General features: G+C 41.8%; 1 protein-coding gene across 2 annotated transcripts in view; it reads left to right on the top strand.

Annotated features, from left to right (window-relative positions):
* Positions 1-24,077, top strand: part of adgrv1 (adhesion G protein-coupled receptor V1) — a 187,865-nt gene that overhangs the window by 127,758 nt on the left and 36,030 nt on the right. For both annotated transcript variants that reach the window (XM_072664705.1, XM_072664706.1), the window contains 2 exons: positions 9,563-9,679; positions 13,580-13,758. In XM_072664705.1, coding sequence (XP_072520806.1) covers positions 9,563-9,679; positions 13,580-13,758 — 296 coding nt within the window. The remainder of the gene's footprint in view (positions 1-9,562; positions 9,680-13,579; positions 13,759-24,077) is intronic.

Here is a 24,077-nt window from a genome sequence, read left to right on the forward strand (position 1 = left end):
GCCAAAAAGTTGACGCCATGATCTAGCGGTTTGGCTTTTCTAGGTTCCTAGACTTTCTTTTCCGCTAGCGCATGAAACCACCACCACCGCCACTCGCGTTATTTCTCACTTCTTCATGGCAAAGGGCAGCTGAGTGGATGTCTGAGTCACGGTGGCTGCCTCTCCCCGTTGCTCGTCTATCTCAGCCCTAACTGTATGACCGTTTTTTTTTTTTTTTACTGCAATTCCGTCAACCATAAGCCTGCCAGCCACGTCCACGTACGGACACGTACATGCCCACAAGTGGTCCCGAGCTCACGTATTGTCAAAAACACTGAGAAATGAGGAAAGGCCTGGCCAGGTAATTCCTCCCATCAGACCTTGATTATGGCTAAGCCTGCTTGAAATAACACTGGGAGACAAGTGGATTTAATAATGAGGGATGGAGCCTGACCAGGACAGGGCATAGAGAGAGAGTAATAAAAATAGAAAGAAACATTGATGCGGATAGACGGGGATAAAGAACAGAGGGATGCAGGACTGTGGGCTACGTGCGGCGCACACAGCCTCTCTTTCACAGAACAAAAGCTGCTGAGGAAACACCCACGATGCTGCCTAGGCTGGAACCAGCTAGTTCAGACCGGTAGCTGTTAGGGGAGGAGGAAAGGGGGTGGGGAGAGTGTGTGTGTGTGAGAGAGAGAGCGAGAGAGAGTATCAGTCTGGCAGAGTGCTGTACTCTCACTGATGTCATCTTTTTGGCCGCTACTATTAATAGCCCAGTGCTAAAGCAGCATCAGCTGCAGCCGGATCAATTGCATTGCAATGGTTAGGAGCAGTGAATTGATCTTCTGATAGAATTACTGACATTGTAGCTGTGTGATGTTTTCAGTGAAAGGACGTCCAGAGGAGCCACTTTCTTTTCAAACAGAAATGTGTTGTTCGTAATGGGCGGTCGGTTGCTTCCATTCAGAAATTTCGCTTCGGTTTCGTAGCGTGGATGTGAACAGGGGATTTAGTGAACTCTTAAAATTAAAGGTGCAACAAAGGGTTCTTTGAGCAATGCCATGGAAGAAACACTTCTGAGACCTTTTATGAGACCTAAAAACAAAAAACAAAGAAATGTAGGGCTTAGTATTTTTTTTAATGTACTACAGTTATAATATATGATAATTGTAGAGCTGCAGGCTGTAAATAATGTCTGCCAAAGGTGCCTAGAGGACACCAGGGAGCACTTCGCTGGACCCAGGAAAACTAGAGGATTGTTCTTCTACAGAACGCCTCAATTAACCCTTCGTAGGACCTTTATTTTTTAAGAGCGTACATGTCTTAGAATGACCATCTCTTCTTCTATATACCTTCTATATACCTTTTCAGTTATATGCTATTTTCCTTCTCCTTCCCCTTGTTTATTCTTCTCGCAGACATAATAATCAGGGGCAGAGGTCAAATCCGCAAAAATCAGACAGCACACGCCGCCCCCGAAAACAAAACTAAAAAAAATACATCATCGTCAACATGCGCCCATGTGGAATCAACTGCAGAGAAGCAAACCTTCTGATTGCTTGGTTCGTCAAGGCAGTCAGCCAAGTTGGCCAATAGCGAACCTTGAACTGGGCGTCGTGGCCTTGCTGCTTGATCACAAACACACATGCCGTTCTGTCCTCCACGCAGGATGCAGCCGAGCAATCTCCACTTTCGGAAGTGGGGGGAGGCAGACTTGCATCCTCTTCTGTCTTGTTATTATCTCATTGGGTGGCACTATGGGGGTGGGAAACATTGCCATTATGGTGTAGCTTTGTGTGGAAGCATCTCGCGGTGCCACCTATACCTAAACATAGTCGATTGCTGTGGAACAGTAGGATCCAGCCCGTGTTTGTGACGTGACGTTTGTTGCCCGTGTTTTGACTGATGCATGCATGTCTGGCTCTTGATGTTTTTGTACATGGTTACGGATCTTCCAGTGCAGACACCTAGACACCCTTAGGGAACTCGACATCGCGGTTTACCTGTCTGGCTAATCTGAACGGAAAACAGCCCAAGGGCGCGGACTCCTCGACTCCTTTACAGTGTGTTCCATTAGTGGGGGAGGTGCACCTCTGGTAGAAGACAACATCCATGTGTGCAGTGCACACTCAAGAGGAGTGAACCAAGGGCTGTTCTAAATATAGCAGAGCACAGAGAAACCGGTTTATGATGAATGAAGTAGCCAGGCATTGTCGCCATGTCCGCATTTATCACTGTACCTCTTATACAGAATTCATCGGCGGTTTCACTGACAGTAGGACTGATTGAATTGGCCTGCATTTACTAGAAAAAAAAGTTGATGCAAAACTCTTGCTAGGCATCTTGCAAGGGCATCCTACTTGCTTGCTAGCTTTGCTTATTTATTTATTTATTTATTTATTTATTTATATGTTTATTTGTGGCATCAGAAAGTAAACACAGCCACATGTTACCCTTGATCTGGCTTCTAAATCATGTCGCAAGGACAAGAACCGTGGACTGCCCAGGACAAGCTGTCTAAGCTGCATTACCTTGCTTTTAGCTGTGCTGTCAAATTCTACCCTCGTTCTGTCTACCCTAGTCCCTGTCATCCACCTGTCAGTCTCTGTGAAGGGTCCTTAATGGGTGGAACACGTCTATTTTAAGCCCCACGTCTCCTGTCCTACCCGCTTGGCCTGTATCTGAGGAGACGACTTCTCAGCATTCATCAAGAGCAAATGGATCGGATTAGCATCAGCACAGAACTCTTGAACTCACTCTTGAACCCATTCAAGAAGGTGTTTGACCTTTTTTTTTGCTATTTTCTATCCCGGTTAGATGTCAAAGGAAGCCATAGCTCCCAAAGACACAGTGTCACTGGTAAGGTGGCCTGGGTATTTGAGTATCTCCGCTTGTGGCTGTGTAAGTTGTTTCTGGCACAGTGCCTGGGCTGTCATTAAGAGGCTGATAATGGTGATCTGAGAAGAGCCGTGAATGAGTCATCCTTCAGTGCCTGCCCCAGAGTGTCACTCTCATGCTCTTGGCTGCTAATGACAGGCCACAGTGCGAGAACGGTGGTGGGCTATAACCCTTTGTCTGTAAAGTCTCTCCGTCTATCAAGTGGCGAATGTCCGGTGAGAAGACGCTGACATTTCTCGGCTCGGTGTGACATTTTGAACGGAAAATTGGGACCCAGATGTTGATTTTACCCAGTCTTAAAGGTTAATCAGCAAAAGTGATATAAAGCTCGAGTAGCACTGCAGAACTTCATTTCCAAAGTTTGCTCATTGATCTGAGGAATATGACTTTGCTGCATGTGAAGATTTTTCTGTGGTAATCTAGAAAACGTTTTAGATCCACTGAGCATTGCCAATGGAGATCCTTATCTGCTCATGCAGATGAAGCCCAGACCTGGGCCCTCTAATCCCCTATCTATGGGCTGCTGTCACCCACCCCCCAGTCTCAAACCCCCTGGCTTAGCCACCGTCCCCTCCTAAACTCTGTTATGTCATCAAAGTCTACTTTGCCTGAGAGAAGCTGCATAAGCAATAGCTTGGTCCTCGTGAACTGCTGAGAAGAAGGTTCACATAGCTGTATTAACAATAAATACATTGGTCTAGAGTAGGCATCAACCAGACTGACGTATGAATTGGATGCTTTGTTTGCAGTTTAGGTATTCCTTGCAGTCTAGGCTAGTTTGTGTTTGTTAGCTAGGTTTTCTCCTCCAGCTTGGATTATTGAACCTTTTTCTGTAGTGAAGCCAGTGTTTACCAGCAACCCCACTGTTCCTGGGTTGCATCCACTCCACTCTTTCCCATTGTCCCCTTTGTTATGTAAGGTGTTGGGATCAATCATGGGCCAGAGAGCCAGCCAGAAAGGTCAATAGGGGAGGAAGGATGCTACCCTTGCTTCACACGAAGGGGGTCTAGAGTTACTGATGTGATCAATTGAGTGAGCCTGCGTAAGCCTGCCGTATCAAGCAGAAAGCTGATCCAAGTTCCAGTCCCCTGCAACATTTGCTCACATATCCTCTCCCGGGGGAACACTGGGATAGCACAAAACATGTTTAGTGTGCGTCACCAAAGATCTCCTTAGAGACCCTGCAGCACAGTATGTTCTGCATCTTTCAATTTCATCCATAGGTATGCCATTTTGCTGTATTCAGTAGAGCGTTTAATGTGACAGAACTTATATTTGTTAGTTGAGAATGTTATTTAATCCACAAGAATTCAGATTTTCATGCAAATTTTAGGAGGAATGGCGATACCATTTAGACCTGTGAGAAACTATGATTTATTTGTATATTTGACAGTTGATCATTTGTAAATAATTGATTTTAATAAACTAAAAAACAAATGTAATGATTAAAAAAAAAACAAATGTGTCAAATTAAGAGAATTTTGAACAACTCTAAGAATAGCATGACATTAACAAAAAATGTTTTTAATAAGTAAATCTTTTTTTAACTTACAATAACCTCACACTTGATAGTTCAGAAAGTTCAATAGTTGAATTAGAATTATTGTCTAATTTAACAAGAATGAATGTCAAGGGGAAAGTCTACATAAAGAAAATAATGGCTTTCTGCCATCACGCCCCAGTTATCATATATATAAACATTATTTGCTATCCTGCCAAATGAAAATGCCAGTTAACTTAAATGAAAAAATGTCTGTGATAAGCTATAACTGCTACATTACAAAAGCTGCTTGAGAAGAAAATTGCTTTATAGGCTTTTAATTAAGGCTTTTTCAAGAGAATATTTAAGAACTTGTACTTTTCTTCAAGAATTATTATAATTACATATAATTATATAATATAATATAATTATTATAAACTCCGTAGTTTTTATCTTTAGATTCTCCTTTTGGGATTCTGGGCCCAGTTCTTTTTTATATTAGAACTGCATTTGACGGGCTGAACTACCTTTACCTTTACCTTTACACTGCACCCGTCTGAACTTAAATGCAGGCCTCAAGCAGGCATAAGAATTGTGACAGTGTTTGTGTGTGTTTGTGTGGCTGGGACTGCACTAGGCCTTTTCTGACTTTTTTTCCCACTGTGCCTTTGGCCTTGCTGGCATTGCCCTAGCCAGCTCACCACTGCGCGGAATCGCACTTCCCAGCAAACCACCTGGTCAACGTTCGGGGTCCAGAACACTCCTGCCTCCTTTCCTGCCTCCTCTCAGCCGCCCATACCCGCCAGCCTTGCTCACCGTAATACAATCAGGGAGTTAACTTAATGTCAACCCCATTCCACTTACTTTGCATTTCCACTTTAGTCAGCGGGAATGATGGGCTTTCCGAAGGAGAAAACTTTTTGGAACCTTTAATTTGGGATCTTCCGTTCTGACTGTCTCTTAATAGAGTCTGTTGCTGCACTCCAGCGAGAGAGACCTACTTTTTTTGTTTGTTTGCTTTGGAAGAGTCACACTGTAACAGTTTATAACCCAGTCCCCTTTTCCTGGCAGTGCTGGCTGTGCACTTTGTAGGCAGAATGATACTTTTCCATCTGATTTAATTAACTCTAAAAAGCCCTTTAAACTCTGTATGTAATCCCACACTACTGTACTGTCATAATTGACTTCAACTTCATAGACCCTAAAATAGAACCCTGTGGGACACCGTAAATCCGGTAAGCTAATCGGCTATACATTAGTATTCATTTGAGGATTAACAACTGAATCATTAACCTAAATCATTAATTGCTGTCATAGCTTGTTTCTTGTTTGTTGCTAACCATGACTTCAAAGGGTTTACCTCAAAGGAAGCTCAAACAGTCCTGGCATGATGTTTGTTTATTGAACTGTTCACTGATTCCCTGTTGCTAGGTTGCCAAACACAGTTTTGTTGATTTATATGACTGTTAAAACGGAGGTGTAATCTTATAATGTGTGTGTGTGTGTACTGTGTTCCTATTGGCCTGCTGTGCCCAATGACCATTTTTGGGAAGGAATATCTTTCTAAATGTCAGACCAGCTCTAGATGTGAAGAGTATGACCAAGACAATGCTGATATGTTGTTCATACCAAGAGTGGCCCATCAGTTGACTCACATTACACTCATTAAAGTGAGACTGCTAGTTATGTAACATTCGATGGACTTGGCATACTGTGCCATACTCCGTGCCGTCTGCTCTTGGTCCCCGTTATTTGGTGTTGTTGCAAACAAGCCTGAAATACGGTTTCATCCTGCATGCAAAACACACCTAATAGCTTGTAAAGTGCCAAGCATGTTTCTAATCAAACATTTTTGACCAAAATAAGCAAGTTTCCCACCAAATAATTGCATTGTAGCAAAACAAATATAATAATATAATAATGATACAATGTTAATAATAATATATAATATAATAATTGGTAACGGTTGATGTTAATATTTAATTAACTCTCTAAAGCCCTTTAAACTCTGTATGTAAGCCCACACTACTGTACTGTCAGAATTGACTTCAGCTTCATGGGCCCTAAAATAGAACCCTGTGGGACACCACCAAATATATATATATACATATATATAATTACTAAATAATAAGTAATTACAGTCATTTATTTTTTTCTCCAGTGTGCAGCAATCTAGTTTTAGCATAGAAGTAGGGGTAAGAAAAAACCTTTTAGTCACTTAATGAACTATATGGTCAAAAGTATTGAGACACCTGCTTATTCATTGTTTCCTCCAAAATCATGGGAATTAAAAAAAAAGAGTTTCTTTCATTTGTTGGAGTAACTCTCTACTGTCCATGGAAGACTTTCTACTAGATTGTGAGCATTGCTGTAAGGATTTGATTGCATTCAGCAACAAGAGCATTAGTGAGGTCATGATTTTGGATGATCACCACCCCACCTCATCCCCAAACTCATCCCAAAAGGATTGGATGGAGCACCAAACTATCATTCCAGAGAACACAGTTCCACTGCTCCACAGCTCAATGCTGGGGGGCTTTATACCCTTCTAGTCCATGCCTGGCTTTTGGCACGGTGCCAAATAGGTTCACATTTATCTTATAAATCCAGGGAGTCCTATCCTATCGGTGCTACTGTGTCAGCAATGGGTGCAACTTAAAGTTGCAGAATGCATTCATTAGAGGGGGTGTCCACAAACATTTGGACATGTATCCAGGACAATGTATTGGATTTGGAACGTTGCTGTTGTTTGCCATGGAGTAAGACACAGGTACGAGAAAACTGCTTAGCCCCAGAGTTCCTAATGCATGAGCACGGAGTACAGAACAGCTGCAGAATGACGCACAACTTCATTCAGAGGTCCATTTTAAATACATATATAAGAAATCCTGAGACAGGCCCATATTTGCCTCATAGTGTAGCGCTGATGGTGGTGATGACGACGCTGCTGTGATAAACTGTAGAGCTGCAGCTGTAGTCCTCTATCAGCCAGCATGTTTTCACTTTTGGCAGGTGCATGTCCCTGCCTTTCCCATTCGGGTCTGGAAGAGTCCCCTCCAGAGAGGAAATGCATGAGTCACACTGAAATCTGTCTGCGGAGGACAAGGTCACTCTAGATGCGCCAGCAAAAACTGCACTGTCATAATTCAGGCTTCATCATCTGAGTCAGCAATACAGGTGCCTAACACTGCAGAGTGAGCCGACTGGTGGAAATAAAGTTGTTAAGACATGCAAATGTTGATTAGAGGCATTAGAATCACTTTGTATTGTTTTTTTTTCTATTTATTCTATTTCTATATCTAGAATATTGTCACTAAATATACTGCAAGGTCTATAGATGTAAGTATGTATAGTATGTATAATAATATTCACGATCAGCCATAACATTAATACCTATATAATATTAAGTAGCTCACCCTTGTGTTGCCATAAGACATCTGACCATTCAAGGCATGAACTCCACAAGGTGTCCTGTGGTATCTGGCATAAATACATTAGCAGCAGATCATAAGTTAGCAAGTCATACGTTGTGAGGTGGGGTCTCCATGGATCGCATCAATTAGCTTTAGGTGGCCATGATCCTGTCGCTGGTTCACTGGTTGTCCTTTCTTGGACCACTTTTGGAAGGTCCTGACCACTGCATACCAGGAAAAAATCTTTTAAGACCTGCCTGATGTCTTGGAGATGTTCTGACCCAGTCGTCTAGCCATCACAGTTGTCTAAGTGGCTCAGATTCTCACGCCTGCCTATTTGTCCTGCTTCCAGCAGGTCACCTTCAAGAACTGACTGTTCACTTGCTGCCTAATACAGTGAATCCCACCTAATGACATGTGCCCCTGTTGATGAAGATAATCAAGGTGTTTCACTTCACCTGTCAGTGGTGAAAATGTTAAAGCAGATTGGTGTATAGCTTTGCTATTTAGTGATATTCTAGAAATAATACAGGATATATTGTTAACTACCCGCAGAAGCACATTTCTGGCCTTCCAAGTGGCACGACTGTCTAAGTGCTGCCCCTGTTGCGTGATTCTGCAGCCGTCTTTGGCTGGGAGTACAGGAGAGCAGGCTTGTCCTTGCTCTTTGGTGAATAGTGGCTCTACCGCTGCTCTCCCACAATTCGGCATGATTAGCGAGCCAGCGTTGCCAAATATTTGTTACGATGTAACCGATTTAGCAGTTGGTGTTCTCCTGCAAGTGTGTTGAGCAAGTCAAAGATGTTGTATTTGTGTCATTGTAAAGATGAGGTGGCCATGACTAGTTTTCTCCCTCCCTCGTTGCTAACCAGCACCAATAACAACAACAGAAGAAAGAAGTACGCCCAGCACCCAGTACATACAAATCAGTATGAATCTACCAGTTCACAAACAAGCCTTAAAACTATGAATGCAGTGAAAATGTGACGACAGCAAGATTTTTGCTCATTGACCTGGCTGCTTGCTCTCCCCCAAGCGTGCTCTCTCTCTCTCTCTCTCTCTCCTTTGTTTTCCCCTTTGCTCTGTGTTATGCAAGAACAGGTGCCAGGCACGGCTGGCACTAAGTGAGCAGTGGAATAGGGTCTGTGTAATATTTTCAGCTGCTCTAGTAGCTTTTTTTTAATCCGTAGGGTTGACCTCTGATTTGTTTGAGTCTCATTGGCCCAAGCTTCAATTTTAAAGTTTGTCTCTGCCTGTTAAGGTAAAGAGTTATTGCTTTCATACAGTTTAAATGTAATTAAATAAATACATATTGAATTACATAGTGAGTTACAGGATGAATTACATACAACTCAGTTTGATGTTTTGGCATGACGGACACACAGAATGCGCACACAGCTCAGTAGAGGTGTATCACGACTGCGAACAGAAAAGAAAAATGTCACAGATCCAAAGTCACAGACATGCATAAACACGGTCCTTCATTCAACTGTTGCTCGTTTTCGGCTCTCCGTTCTGCAGAGCGAAGTCCTGTTGAATTCTCTGTGAAATATGGTATCTAACTCCTGGGCACATGAGTCTCAAGGCTTTTTAAAAATGCATGAAAAATATATAGCCATAAATCATTGAGCCATGTCCTGCGGGTTTGGAGGGGCTATGCTGCTGAAATGTCGCGATGAAAGTTTCTCGACATGTTTATAAGACGGTTGTGTGTGTGTGTGTGTTGTTTTTATAAATAAGCCTGAACCGTTGACATGAACTGAAGACCACTGTCCTCTGTCTGTTTCAGATTTGCTTCCTGGTGTCAGCGTTCAGGGGCAAGATGTTCAATGAGGACAGCTGTGCTGCTCTGGGCCTTTTCTTCCACTACTTCCACCTCAGCCAGTTCAGCTGGATGCTCATACAGGTAGGAGAAAAGCAGTGTGTTCATGATTTCCAAATTCCCATAGATTTCCCCTCACCTCAAATGTAGTTTAGAAGGCATGGAGGTTTGGTGTTCGAGGCCTGCTTCTTTAGGTTGTTGCGCTGTAGCTACAAGGCTATTGAGGCTAATTAGTAATGGAAACCACCCATTAACACGCTGGCTCTAGCCTTAAACCATGTCAATTTGTTACGTAATCCCAGATAGGCTTGTTTCTGTGGTTTCTGGCCCTGCATGACATACTGTTATCTATAAACATGGGCTTCTTTTATAAGTGATAAAATGGGCTCAAGAATGTCAAACTGTACTTTACTTGAAGAGTTTGGTACATAGAAGTGACAAACCATGAACTTCAGATGCTGTTCTGTCCTCCTTAAAAAAGAAACAGGGATAACCAAAACAGTCCTGGGACACCTCACATTCAGACTCTGCAAGTTATAGGGGTAGGGTACGGGTTGGTATGTGAACCAGGCTTTTCGGCCGTGGCTTTTTCTGTGGCAGTGTCCGCAAACAGGTATCTGTGCTACGCTTAAATCTAACACTAGCAGAATGTCTTTTCTATCTCTTCTCTCCAACGTCTGTTCCCTTAAAAACATACAGGACTGCCTCCGCCGACTGCCAAACCCAGGGGGCGTGGCTAAAAGCGAACCAGCTACAGTCTCTTCAGCTTACTAACAGCACATCTCGCTGAGATCTCGCCAGTGCTGTAAACAAGCCCATAAAACCCCTGCTTATAGATTTTGGCAAAAATAACAGGGTTGTAAAGAGGCTTGTAAAACCACATGTGAAAATTGTGCTCACATAGTTACTATTTATACATCATAGATCAACTTAAAATGCTGAATAAATGCGTTCTATGGAATCTTTAAGAATAATTAAGTGCAAAGGAACTCAATTCAAGCTAAATATATTTAGCACAACGTTCTCTGTAGAAACAGCGTGTATAATAGCTATTAAATAGCATCTACCTTGTAAGCATTCTATTGAGACTAAGCTGGTTTAGAGTGGACTTTCGTGAGTATAAAGGAAATCGATAAGCAGTTCATTTCCAAGCTGATTTTTTTGGACTTTCTTCCTGTCTTTGAACTTTCTTTGTAAATCTGATTAGGAAATCAGAATGGTCAGACTTTCATGGGAACGCTTGCAGTTAAACACATATCAAAGGCATCTGAGCTGAGCTGGTAGTTTAGACAATATTCTTGGCCTGGCTAACTTACTTCTCCATTCCACACTGTGCTCAGAAAGGCCTCACACTGGAAGCAAAAATAGGCCTCATTCGTCCCCGTCCTACTTAAAAAACACGTGTTTTTACGTAATCTCATGCACGACTTGCTCCAGCTACGTGTAGTTCTGCTTGCACGGCTCTTTGCGAGGGAGACGTTTTAACGTGCCTGCCGCCACTGTTCCGAGACCTCTCCCAAATCCTCCGCCAACTCTCATCCTTCAGAGCTCACCCCTCGCCCCTTCTGAACTAATCCCTTCTTCACCTCCCCTCAAACGTTCTGAAACTTGTGACACATGGCCTTGGATGCAACCTCACCCCAAGTTCTGAAGGTCAGCTTGCTCTCTCAGGGCTCCAGAATCAACAGGATTTGGCGTAACAGGCTCAGGGAAAGTAAGAAAAACTTACACACACCTACACACAATCCCTTAAAGGACACACAAATGTAAACATTCAGGCCCTCGGGTGTCTTTTCCCTTTCTGTTTAAAAAGGAATTGGTCCAAGTACTGGCCCGGGAGGTACGCCCCTAACCCAGGGTGACCTAAGAAAAAAGACTTAAGACTTAAGAAAAAAAGCTGTTTTTCTTACTTAAAGGATAAGCTGTGTTTTTTTTCTTAATGACGTTGAACAAAGGCAATAGGGGGGCTTGCTTGCTTGTTTACATATGGCAAAACATATTGGCATCTCCCATTGGCAGTTGATGTTTATTACACTGAGCACTGAACTTTTACGCTAATCTGCAAGTTATGATATAGGGTTGTTTGAGGCCAAACCCAAGCCTTGTTTTTCAGCATGTTCTTTCACACTCTCGTCTGAAGGTCTGACCTAACTGGAGGGATACGAAATAAATGGGTCACGATTACTCTGAAACTGATTATCTACATGTGTATGTGTTGAAAAGTGTGACTGTGTTTGCGCAGAACTACACATGGAACTAATTGAGCTCAGTTTGTAATGGGAAAGGTAAACTATGATTCAGACTGGAAAGTATTTGTGTCCTGAAACTAAATGTGTTGAGCATGGGCCTCTTTTCTCATAGTCACAGCTGGCAAGTCATATCAGAATTAGTGACGGCCTCAGGCTAGATTTGTAAGCAATTAGGGCTCCCTTTTCTCGTTTTGTCTCACTTTGTGTGCCCCAATCACTTAGAGTTCTCTGTCTTAGCCTGCTCTTATGTTCTCTTTCATTCATGACCGTTTTCCCCTCTCTCAGCCTGGTTTCCCTTTGCCTATATGGACTGCCTGACTTGTAATCGAATGTTCCCTTTCTTGGGCTGCAGTGATATGAAATTACATACTATTTTTACTCAATGAAAATGATAAAAACCAGTAATGTGTATATTCAAATTGACTGTGTTAGGTTGTATTGCTATTATCACACAGATTTGTCTAGTCCCTGTAGAGGGGAATTGCCAATAGAATAGGACTCTCTGGAAGAGATAACCATGAACCTAATATCACCATGCCTAATGCAAGGCGTGGGCTAGAGGGGTATAAAGCCCAACAGCATTGAGCTGTGGAGCAGTGGAAGAACTGTGTTCTCTGGAATGATGGTTGGTGCTCCATCCAGTACTTTCGAGTTGTGGGATGAGGTGGGGTAGGGTGGTGATCATCCAACATATTTACCTCACAACATAAACACATCATACAGTTAAGCAATCAAAAGTCACTTTACTTTTGATATTGCATCAGACCATTTATGAAGGGATGAAATCCTAAGTATCAACTGATATGATCCAATATTTTTCTTTGGAAAATACCAGATTTGCTATTTTAAATTGAAGAATTTGACATAAGATGCCACTGATATGTATTGCAGCCTTATGGATACCACATGACTATACTTAAATCTTAATATTAGCACTGTTTTTAAGCCGGGCGATATTTCGGTCTCCCCCTAGGATATCCCCATCTCTATTTTATATGTCATTTAGAGTAGATCCAGTACTGAGGAGAACTGTACGTCCCCATCTCTACTTTACAAACCAATCAATGAAGGCCATTGATTGGAGAGGTCCCTCCCATGCCCAGTGAATAAGATATCAGTGTCTAGCCAATAACAGTCCAAGTAGAAGACTCCAGTCAGCCAGCTGGATAAAAGTCTCCACGGTGCCAGCTTGATAAAATGCCCAAAGAATTGCATCAAGCATTCCCGAGGCCGGATCTAGCAGGGGGCAGTGGGGCTACACCTACTCCATAATCCATTTATCTGTTATCAATGAAAATGGATAAAACTGTAAGCTCAGGGAGTTTCGGGGGATCTTTGTAGCTTTGTTCTTCCTGTGTAAGCACTTCACCACCTGAGGCAATGTAACCGCAAGGCTTGTAGGTTTTATTTGTTTTAACATCAGTTAAGATATTCTGACCCCAGTAATGCTCTATTGTTCTTGAGAAATCAGTATGGAAATCAATGAAAGCTGAAATAAACGCTACTCAGTCTTTAAGCGATCAGTTCCAAAGTGGGATATTTTTATCTTGGGTCAAGTTCGAACAAACCTAAAAGATTAACTCTCTGAAGTCGACGGTGTGCCAGTTTTGGAGGTTTCTCTAGGTTTCCATTTCAAGCACCAAACCAATTCGTCCGCTTGAGTGTAATGAAGATCTGACAATGAAGTGAACTTCTCCATTTCTCGTAATCTCTCAGTTTCCCACACTCTCTACAGGCTGTAAACTTCTGGCAGACGTTGGTGATGAATGACGAGCACACCGAGAGACGCTATCTGCTGTACTTCCTGCTGAGCTGGGGACTTCCTGCCCTGGTCATCATTGTCCTCGTCATAGTGCTGCTGGGAGGTTACGGCTGGAGCATTCATGATGTCTATGGACTGGTGCAGGGAGATCTGTGAGTATCTACAGATGCACATATGCTGCCCTTTGAACTCGTGTGCATTCTCCGATGTCTGATTTTCACTTTTTTTACACACAATGTCCTAAGTCAAGCTGAAAGTTTTAAGTGCTGATGGAGTAAAATGTGCGTGGTATGGTAATATTCCTAAAGGTACACTCTCAAAAATGAAGGTGTTTGATACAGGGTTCTTTGAGTGATGGCCTTGTTGGTTCCATAAACAACTGTTTTTGTAAAAGAGATGTGTGAAGAACCTTTTATAGGAAGTTGATCTAAAGGTTCTTCACACTCTTTACACCATGGCTTTGCTTAAAGGGTAGCACTTTAGTAATTGCTTCAGTTTATGGCCAGATCTAATGTTCATCATCCCAAACGTAGACAATTAGCCCCAACATGCTTGATTCTTTGTTTTTTTTTTTCCAGTGAAATTATTAGTGTTGCGTTGTAGGCACGAGGCGCACCCATGCCAATGTCAGCACCACAGTACAGCACCACTTTGAATGTATTATTGTAACCATACCACAGTTCTGGTGATAGTTATGATCTCTGTAAGACTTTCAGACGTCAAATACACAAAAAACAGGCCTAAATGGTTTAATGCGCTACAGCTACCAGTACCCAGGGGTCACAATTTGAATGCAGAGCCATTCCGCTTTGCCATCCGTGGTCGAGAGAGCAGAATTGGTTGTGCTCTCTCCAGGGGGAGTAGATGGTGCTAATTATTAAATTATACCTTTTTTTATTTGTAAACTAAAAATATGGTAACCCTTGCACTTGGATCAAACTTTTTTAAGATAATGATCAGCACACATTCAACCAGGTGTGTCCAGAATTTTGACTGGTACTGTAGATGTCTCCGAGCCAATCACATTGCGAGATTGTGTAACAGCCATAATAACTCCAGCAGAAATCAAGAAACAAACCTTGGACAACAAACATGTCTTGACTGCGATTGGGGTGTACACACACATGCTCCTCACATAAGCACACACTGCTATGTAATTACATGAGACTCTTTCTAATCCTTAAATGGAAAGAATAGAAGCCTGTCTGACAACTTTTCTCTTATTCATGCCTGTGCCCCATTTACAGTACCCTACCCAGGCTGGGTGGAGGTGGGCTGTGCTGTTTGTATGAGCCGAAGACGCTCTATTTTTAGCTTGGATGTGGTTATGAGGTCACAAACTGGTGACTGTGCATACATTGAGTTTCACACCCGCCCAGCCCCGACCGATAGTGAAGGGCTTCAGTTTCTTCTTCCCTCTCCCCTTGTGAGTGGCATTCCTCGGCCTCCAGGGCGGGCACACTCCCGGCTCCCAACTCAAGAAAGGTAAACATACCTCTCGCGGAGAGACAAACAAGTGATGTCACCTCACCTCATCTCACATGGCCTTCCAGGTCCCGCCTCTTCATAAGGAAGCAGCTTTTCAGGCTGCGTGGACTGGCATGTCAATTACAGGGGTGTGTTCATTTTCAGCTTGTATAACTCATTTCTGCCCACCTTTAAGAAAAACAGGTGTGACGTTACACTCTTAAAAATAAAGCTGCTTCACATGGTTACTCAAGCAGTGCCATAGAAGAACCACTTCTATAAAGAACCATGTTTTTGTACTGGAGATGTAATGTCAGTGTAAAGAAGTTCTTGAAGATCCAGAGAACCTTTACTGGATGATTACTAGATTTTTTTAATGGCATCCCTCAAAGAACCATTTGAAGCCCCTTGTTTTTTAAGAGTGTTGTTAGGCAGTGGCTGTTAATATAACCAAATATTTTTTTCACTACATTTTAAACACTACGTATGTTTTTACACTGGGTATATAATCAGTAAGCTGTTTTTGTCTACAAGAGGCACTTTTATCAACTAGCAGAGTTTTACATTAACCAGATTAAGCACAAACAAACAGCACACAACCTCTGCCCCCCAAAAATCACCTCATGGTAGATATGAAAGTATCATCAGGAGATATGGTGCAGAAACTAAATTGTCAAATGTTGATTTTATGTGGGTTTGTTGCCCTAAAACCCGAAGTGTCTTAACCCTTTAAATAGCCTATGGCCCACCGGCTGGCCGAAAGTGTCATTGAAAACTTGTATTACCAAAGAATAGGCCCACCAGTTTGTAAGTAAGTTGGAGTAATAAGCTTTAGTGAAAAGTGTAATAAGCCTTGCTGTGTTGGGGGGGTTAAAGGGATCACTCGAAGGTTATGCTTAGTGTTTGCATGGTTTCGTTAGCCTTTGGTCCTCTAAAACATTAAGCTTTAGTGCAGTGGTTCCCAATCTCAGCCCTGAGAACCCCACACTGTGCTTATTTTGGGGCTTTCAAACATCTAGCACATCTAACTTGGTGCAATTAATGATTTAACACAGTCCTCCTGTGTTTAAGGCCTCAAAAGCCTTAAACTTATCTGCCTGTTCAGTTTGGTTTCAGTCCATTTAGTTTTCACTTTTGATGCGACTCAGATGCAGACCAAAATAACCTTTTATGAGAAGAGACTCTTGAGAAGGAGACTCTGCAGGAGCAGTTTAACCTGGAATAATGTCCAGATAATTACAGTTACAATTACAGCTCTTTTTTTTCCCCTGTGTGAAAACAAACCAAACCAATGGGGAAATGCTCGAACAGATTCAGACCAGACCAAACCAACTATAGGTGTGAAAGTGTTCAGGAAATATTAAATTGTGATTTGTTTGGTGCCTGAATGTAGTTGAATGATGTTTCTTTCCTGTCTGCTTTCCTTGATTTTGCCTGATCTATTAGCCATGTGGATCCAATTGCTTGTCAGCTCCACTTGTCAGTATTTTCATGAGCTACAGAAAAGGCGAAATCAAGAAAAGCAGACAGGAAAGAAAGTTCAAAATAAGATCTTGGACACATCTGAGAACAGAAAGTTTCCAAGATTCATTCAGCATGCTGAACTTTCCAGCACTCCATTTGAGCTACTTTTCAAGCACCATATGTGATAAAAGCATTTCGTTTAAAAGTTCTCGATCATTGCTGGGACACACATTATTTCTCAGCTTGGTTTGACTTGCTCACCATTACCAGAAACTAATGTGCTGTTGTTACCAAAGAAAAAACAACAGAGTGAATTTCTGCCTCCTGAAAACATTCGGAAATTGGTGTGCAATATCTTGATTAGTTACTGTGTGTAAATTACAAGCAGTTGTCCAAGAACAACTCAAAAGCAAATTGAGGTACAAAAATTTGAATGCATTCTTCTTTCTCATCTGATTCCCTTGGTTTTACCTAATCTGTAGACAAACAAGTGGATCCACATGGCTATTAGATTTCAACCATTTGAACAAAGCACTACTTTTGTTTTTTGCAACACAGAAAGTAGCATTACTCCCTTTAGAGTAGAAAACCGACAGAAACATGCAGAACATGGGGTTTCTTTCGAACTGTGAGGAAACCAGATTTCTGCTGATTCCTTTCTTCCATCTCCCCAGTCTGGCAGACCACAGGGAACTGTCCCTTCTCCTTGTTCCTCAGAGCTGATTGCTATTGACAGCTCTCGTTCTCAAAGAGAGTCCTGAACTGCCCCACGCAGCCACTGACAAACGTTTTTCAATAATATATATATATGAATTGATCAGGACCTGAGCTGCCCTGTCGCGTTCATTTCTGACGTACTGCGTAAAACCTCAGTCCAGATGCTGAGTTCTGGTAGCTGTGCAGCAGCCTGGCGTTAGCAGGACCTTTGTGTGATTAGTCAAATTGATTCGGTTTAGCTGTAATTAGGCTGCCTCCTCTGAAAGGCCTGTAGATCATTAGGCCTCACTGTTAATCCGCTGACTATCTGACACCTGCCAGTGAAGCTTTTCAGCCGGACAAGAGTGAACAGTATGGGGTTTCCATGGCAACCCCTCAGCTGCTGTTATTCGGGTTTCAGATGACCTTTTAAGAACTTCAGGATTAGCTGCAACTTTAGAAAATGAGTCATTATGCTCAGCTTTGTTAGATGAACTTGTTTTCTGCCCCCCAGGACACACAGTGATGTACGGCATTCTACACAGTACTTTACAATTTATACAAATATTTTATTTTATTTATATATTTTATTCTGTTATGTTTATAAGTGATAAAAAAGACCCAATAGTAATAGTTGATGAGTGATTGTATGTCACCTGATGGCAGATGGCTTATAATAACTAATAAAAAATAATAATAATAATCATCATCATCATCATCATATAATTATGATGAATCATTATACTATTACTAATGCAATTACTACTGGTTTACTATTACTACTACTATTTTATTCACCCTCTGAGATTTTTCCAGACTGTTAAAGGTGACTACACATTATTATATATAAAATATAAATATATTTAATTACAATTGAAATATTATTAATGATTATTCATTCATTCATTTCCATAAATTTGGAGTGATGTAAATTACTCAGTAAATTACAATTTATACAAATATTATTTTATTTATATATTTTATTCTGTTAAGTTTAAGTGATAAATACCTAATAGTAATAGTTGATGAGTGATTGTATGTCACCTGATGGCAGATGGCTTGTAATAATAATAATAAATAATAATAATAATAATTTTAATCATCATCATACTCATAATTAATTATGATGAATCATTATACTATTACAAATGCAATTACTACTGGTTTACTATTATTAATACTATTTTTTTCACCCTCTGAGATTTTTCCAGACTGTCACAGGTGACTAAACATTATTATGTATTAAGTATAAATATATTTTATTACATTTTAAGTATTATTTATAATTATTCATTCATAAATTTCCCATATAAAATTCACAATGGGAATTTGTTTTTTAAATACCACAGCAAAAAGCTTTCGTTTAGTGTGTTAGAATTATAATGGCGAAATCAGAATGATGTAATACGAGCTAGTAAAGGTACAGAAAACCCCCTTCTATAAGTAGTTATGTCTAAACTTGTAAACACTGCATGTGTAAAGACAATTGTATGTACAGTGAGTCCAAGAAGTATTTGATCCCTTGCTGATTTTCTTTGTTTGCCCACTAATAAAGACACTATCCTTCTGCACTTTTAATGGTAGATATATTCTAACATGGAGAGACAGAATATCAAGACAAAAATCCAGAATATAATTTTAAAGAATATATTTTAATTAATTTGTATTTCAATGAGGAAAATAAGTATTTGATCCCTCTTGCCAAACACACTCAATACTTAGTGGCAAAGCCTTTGTTTGCAAGCACAGCGGTGAGACGTTTGTTGTAGTTAACCACAAGTTTAGCACACACACCAGGGGGAATTTTGGCCCACTCTTCTTTGCAGATCCTCTCTAAATCATGAAGGTTGGTGGGCTGTCGCTTGGCAACTCTGACCTTCAGCTCCCTCCATAGATTTTCGATCGGATTGAGGTCTGGCGACTGGCTGGGCCACTCCATGACCTTAATGTGATTTTTCTTGAGCCAATCCTTTGTTGCCTTTGCTGTATGTTTAGGGTCGTTATCATGTTGGAAGACCCAACCACGGCCCATTTTCAGATCCCTGGCAGAGGGGAGGAGGTTGTCCCTCAGGATTGTGCGGTACATGGCTCCATCCATCTTCCCAGTGATGCGGTGAAGTAGCCCTGTACCCTTGGCAGAGAAACACCCCCAAAACATTATGCTTCCACCTCCATGCTTGACGGTGGGCACAGTGTTCTTGGGGTCATAGGCAGCATTTTTCTTCCTCCACACATGGCGGGTGGAGTTGAGGCCAATTTTGGTCTCGTCTGACCACAAAACCTTCTCCCAATAACTTGGTTCATCTTTCAAATGATCATTGGCATACTTGAGGCGCGCCTCCACATGTGCTCTCTTCAGCAGGGGTACCTTTCGGGCACTGCAGGATGTGAATCCATTGTTGCGCAAAGTGTTGCCAATTGTTTCCTTGCAAACTGTGGTCCCAGCTGCCTTCAGGTCATTTGCTAACTCCTGCCGAGTGGTTGCAGGATGATTTCTGACTGTTCTCAGCATCATTGCCACCCCACGAGGCGAAATCTTCTTTGGAGCACCGGGCCGAGGTCTGTTGATTGTCATGTTATACTCTTTAAACTTTCTGATAATTGCACCAATAGTTGTTACTTTCACATCCAACACCTTACTAATCTTTTTGTAGCCCATTCCAGCTTTGTGAAGGTCAACAATTCTGACTCTGAGGTCCTGTGACAGCTCTTTGGTTTTACCCATGTTGGAGACTTGAAATCTGTGTGATCTGTCTGATTCTGTGGACAGGTGTTTTTCACACAAGTGATTAGTGAGAACAGGTGGCTTCAGGTCAGGTAACAAGTTGATTGGGAGTGTCTAACTGGTCTGTAAAAGCCAGAACTGCTAATGAATACTAAGGGATCAAATACTTATTTCACTCCATGAAATACAAATCAATTAATATATATTCCTTAGATTTATTTTCTGGATTTTCTTTTTAATATTCTGTCTCTCCATGTAAGAATACATCTACCATTAAAAGTATAGAATGATCATGTCTTTATTAGTGGGCCAACGAAGAAAATCAGCAAGGGATCAAATACTTCTTGGACTCACTGTATATCCTAATTCCCTTAATTCCCATTCTAAATGAAATGTAGGCTTTCCTGTAAAGTAGGATTACACAGCGGATAACAGTACAGCATTTCTGAAGCAGTACGTAAATACAGCTAATCTGAATAGAGAGTATTTTGTTTACTTGCCCAGTTATTAACAGCTTGCTTGTCACCTTCCACCACTCCCTGGGGCTGTTTATCAGGCCTGTCTACGTCAGCTAGCTTTGTGTGACCTCTCTCTTTTCTTAATCTGTCCTCACTCTATCCTTCTCTCCACCCTTTACTGTTAGTCAGCAGGCTACAGTTACAGCTCTACCTCAGCGTCTCTCTGTTTCCCCCGTCGCGGAGCTAATATTACTGCGAAGCAGCAGGAACGCATGGTTGCCGTGCAGGATACGTGACCTTCAGATTGTAAAAAGAGTAACTTGTTTACTTCTTGTAGTTTAGGAGTGAAAACCATAAAAGAGGACGGCAGCCTTAACAGGGGCTTGTTACTGGGTGTAATGCTATGAACAAGACTAATAGTTGCAGGGCATTCTGAACAAGCCACAGTTTTAGTGCCAGCAATGGTGGGAGGGGTAGAGCCCATCCTCTAAACACATAAAAAGTATGTATGGCAACAGCTAATGACAGTGTTGGCATCCGTGCCAGTCATTGTTCACCTTAAAATGCTGAAAAAAGCGTTATCATAGAAATAGGATAGCATAAGCAATGGAATTAGTTTACTGTACTATAGAAATGGATGTAGCATAACGGTGGAAATGGTGTAGCATAACTATGGGAATATGTGTAGCATATTTGGGTGTAGCATATTTCTAGTACTATACTAGAACATAACCAGGAAAATAGTATAGCATTACCATGGAAATAGGTATAGCGTAACCATGGCAATGGATATAGCGTAACTATGGAAAAGAGTGTTGCATAAACATGGAAATGGAGCAGCATAACCATGGTTGTGGATGTAGCATAACTATGGGAATGGGTTTGGCACAGTGCTCTGCTGCTTGCCCAGTAGATCATGGAGGGGGTGGGAATTGTTCTCCAGAATGGCAGTGAGTTTGCTCAGAGTCCTCCTTTCCACAACCACCTCAAAGCCTTCCAGAGAGCAGCCCAGGACTGATCCAGCTTTCCTGATCAGTTTGTTGAGCTTACTGGCATCTCCACTCCTGATGCTGCCTCCCCAGCAGATTGCAGCAAAGAAGACAGCACTAGCAACAACAGACTGGTAGAAGGTCTCCAGCATATTGCTGCACACATTAAAGGACCTGAGCTTCCTCAGAAAGTAGAGTCTGCTCATCCCCTTCCTGTACACAGCCTCTGTGTGGCCTTCCAGTCCAGTTTGCTGTCCAGGAGGACACCCAGGTATTTATAGGTGTCTACCCGCTCCACATCCTGACCCATGATGGTAATGGGACCGGTCGTGGTCCTTTTCCTTCTGAAGTCCACCACCATTTCCTTGGTCTTGGCCACATTGAGAATCAGGTGATTCCTCTCACTCCACACAACAAAGCTGTTAACCAGGTCCCTGTATTCTCCATCCTCATTATCCCTGATGCATCCGGCTACCACATAGTCATCAGAGAATTTCTGAAGGTGGCAGAGTTCTGACCTGAGGACTGAGGTGTGTCAACATAATCCTTTCCAGGACCTTCATGACGTGTGATGTGTGAGGGCCACAGGTCTATAGTCGTTCAAGGAGGAGGTGGAGTTAATTAATAAAGGTAATTAATATAGCGTTACTATGGAAATGAGTGTAGTGTAACCATGGTTACGGATGTAGCATAACTATGGGAATGGGTGTATCGTATATCTAGTACTATCCTATTAGATAACCAGGAAAATAGTGTAGCATAAACATAGAAGTGGGTATAGCATAACCATGGCAGTGTATATAGCGTAACTATGGAAATGGATGGAGTTCAAACAAGAGTGTAGCATTACTGTGGGTATAGGTGTAGCATATTAGCGTATTTGGGTTTAGCGTATTTAGTGCTATACCATAACATAATCAGGAAAATAGTGTAGCATCACCATGGAAATGGATTATAGCGTAACTATGGAAATTGCTGTAGTGCAACTATAGAAATGAATGATGTGTGATTATGGAAATGGATGTAGCATAATTAAGGAAATGGGTGTAGCGCGTTTGGGTGTAGCATGTTTATTTATAGTACTATACCATAACAGAACTGGAAAAGTGTAGCGTAACCATGGAAATGGGTATAGCATAACCATGGATGGAAAATGGAATATAGTGATATGGATATAGTAAACTATGGAAACGGATGTAGTGTAACCATGGAAATGATTGTTGCATAACTATGGGGATGGGTGTAGCGCATTTGGGTGTAGCATATTTCTAGTACTATACCATAACCGAACCAGGAAAGTGTAGTGTAACCATGGAAATGGGTATAGCGTAACCATGGAAATGGGTATAGTGTATCCATGGATGGAAAATGGAATATAGTGATATGGATATAGTGAACTATGGAAACGAATGTAGTGTAACCATGGAAATGAGTGTAGCATAACTATGGGGATGTGTGTAGCGCATTTGGGTGTAGCATATTTCTAGGACTATTCCATAACCGAACCAGGAAAGTGTAGTGCAACCATGGAAATGGGTATAGTGTAACCATGGTAATAGATATAGTGAACTATGGGAATGGATGTAGTGTAACCATGGAAATGAGTGTAGCATAACTATGGGATGGGTGTAGCATAACGTTAGCAATAGGAGTAGCATTTCACTCCTGTGCTACTAGAGCAGATGTTTTCAATCCTGTCCCTGGAGTCCCTCTGCCCTGCATGTTGTAGTGTTTTCCATGATCCACCTCAGTAATGACTTTTTAATTAGTGCGTTGTTTTCATCAGGTGGGAGACAGGACCTCCACGACCAGGATTGCATATCTAGGCTCTTTAGTATCTGACCCAGTTCAAAGCAATAAGACACTCAGTGCTGCTAGTCACATATTTGTTCCTGCTTAAGACCCTGTTTGCTTATGTATGAATGTAAAGCGTGTTGCAGAAGTTTGTATAATACAGCAGCAATCATCCATAATGCTACAAAAATATCTGGATTCACTTACTGAGAGCACAAGGCCACAGGCATTAAACTAAACTAAAAAAAAGGTTTTCACCCTTCCTCCACACACACACACAGAGAAAGAGAGAGTAGTATTAAGTATTTTGCATGTTTTGAATTCTGCAGTCACGCCATGCCTTTAATACCTTCCCCATAGTACGAGTTTGGGTTTATCAGTCCCTCTTGTTTGGCCAGCAGAGAAGATGCTGCCCTGTGAATGGAGGGCAGGTCCTTGTTATTTGGACGTCCAGCACGTCAAAACAAAATCAGCCCTCAGAGTTTTCCCATGGCAAAGGCCAGGAGGAGGCTTCCTAATTGCACAACGGTGAAAAACAAGTGGTGATTGGGAGAAGTTCCCGAGATAAAGCAAGAGAGGGAGAAAGAGCGAGTCAGAAAGGTCGAGAGACGTTGGGTAAACAGCCAGGCAGAGATGGTGAAAGAGTGCTGCAGAGTGTGACTGAAGCTTGGCACCGGGGCCGTGTCTGTGCCAGAATGAACATGAACTCATGCGCTGACCTTGCAGGCCAAAATTCACAGCCCAGAAATATACTGTACCCCTTACACACACAAACAAGGCCAGTGCAGGGGAAATAAACACCCCTCCTTGCACACACACACACACACACACACACACACATTTGTATCACTTTTCTAATGTGCACTATTTGTCCAAAA

Source organism: Salminus brasiliensis, chromosome 20 (genome assembly GCF_030463535.1).
Source record: "Salminus brasiliensis chromosome 20, fSalBra1.hap2, whole genome shotgun sequence".
NCBI classification, from domain to species: domain Eukaryota; kingdom Metazoa; phylum Chordata; class Actinopteri; order Characiformes; family Bryconidae; genus Salminus; species Salminus brasiliensis.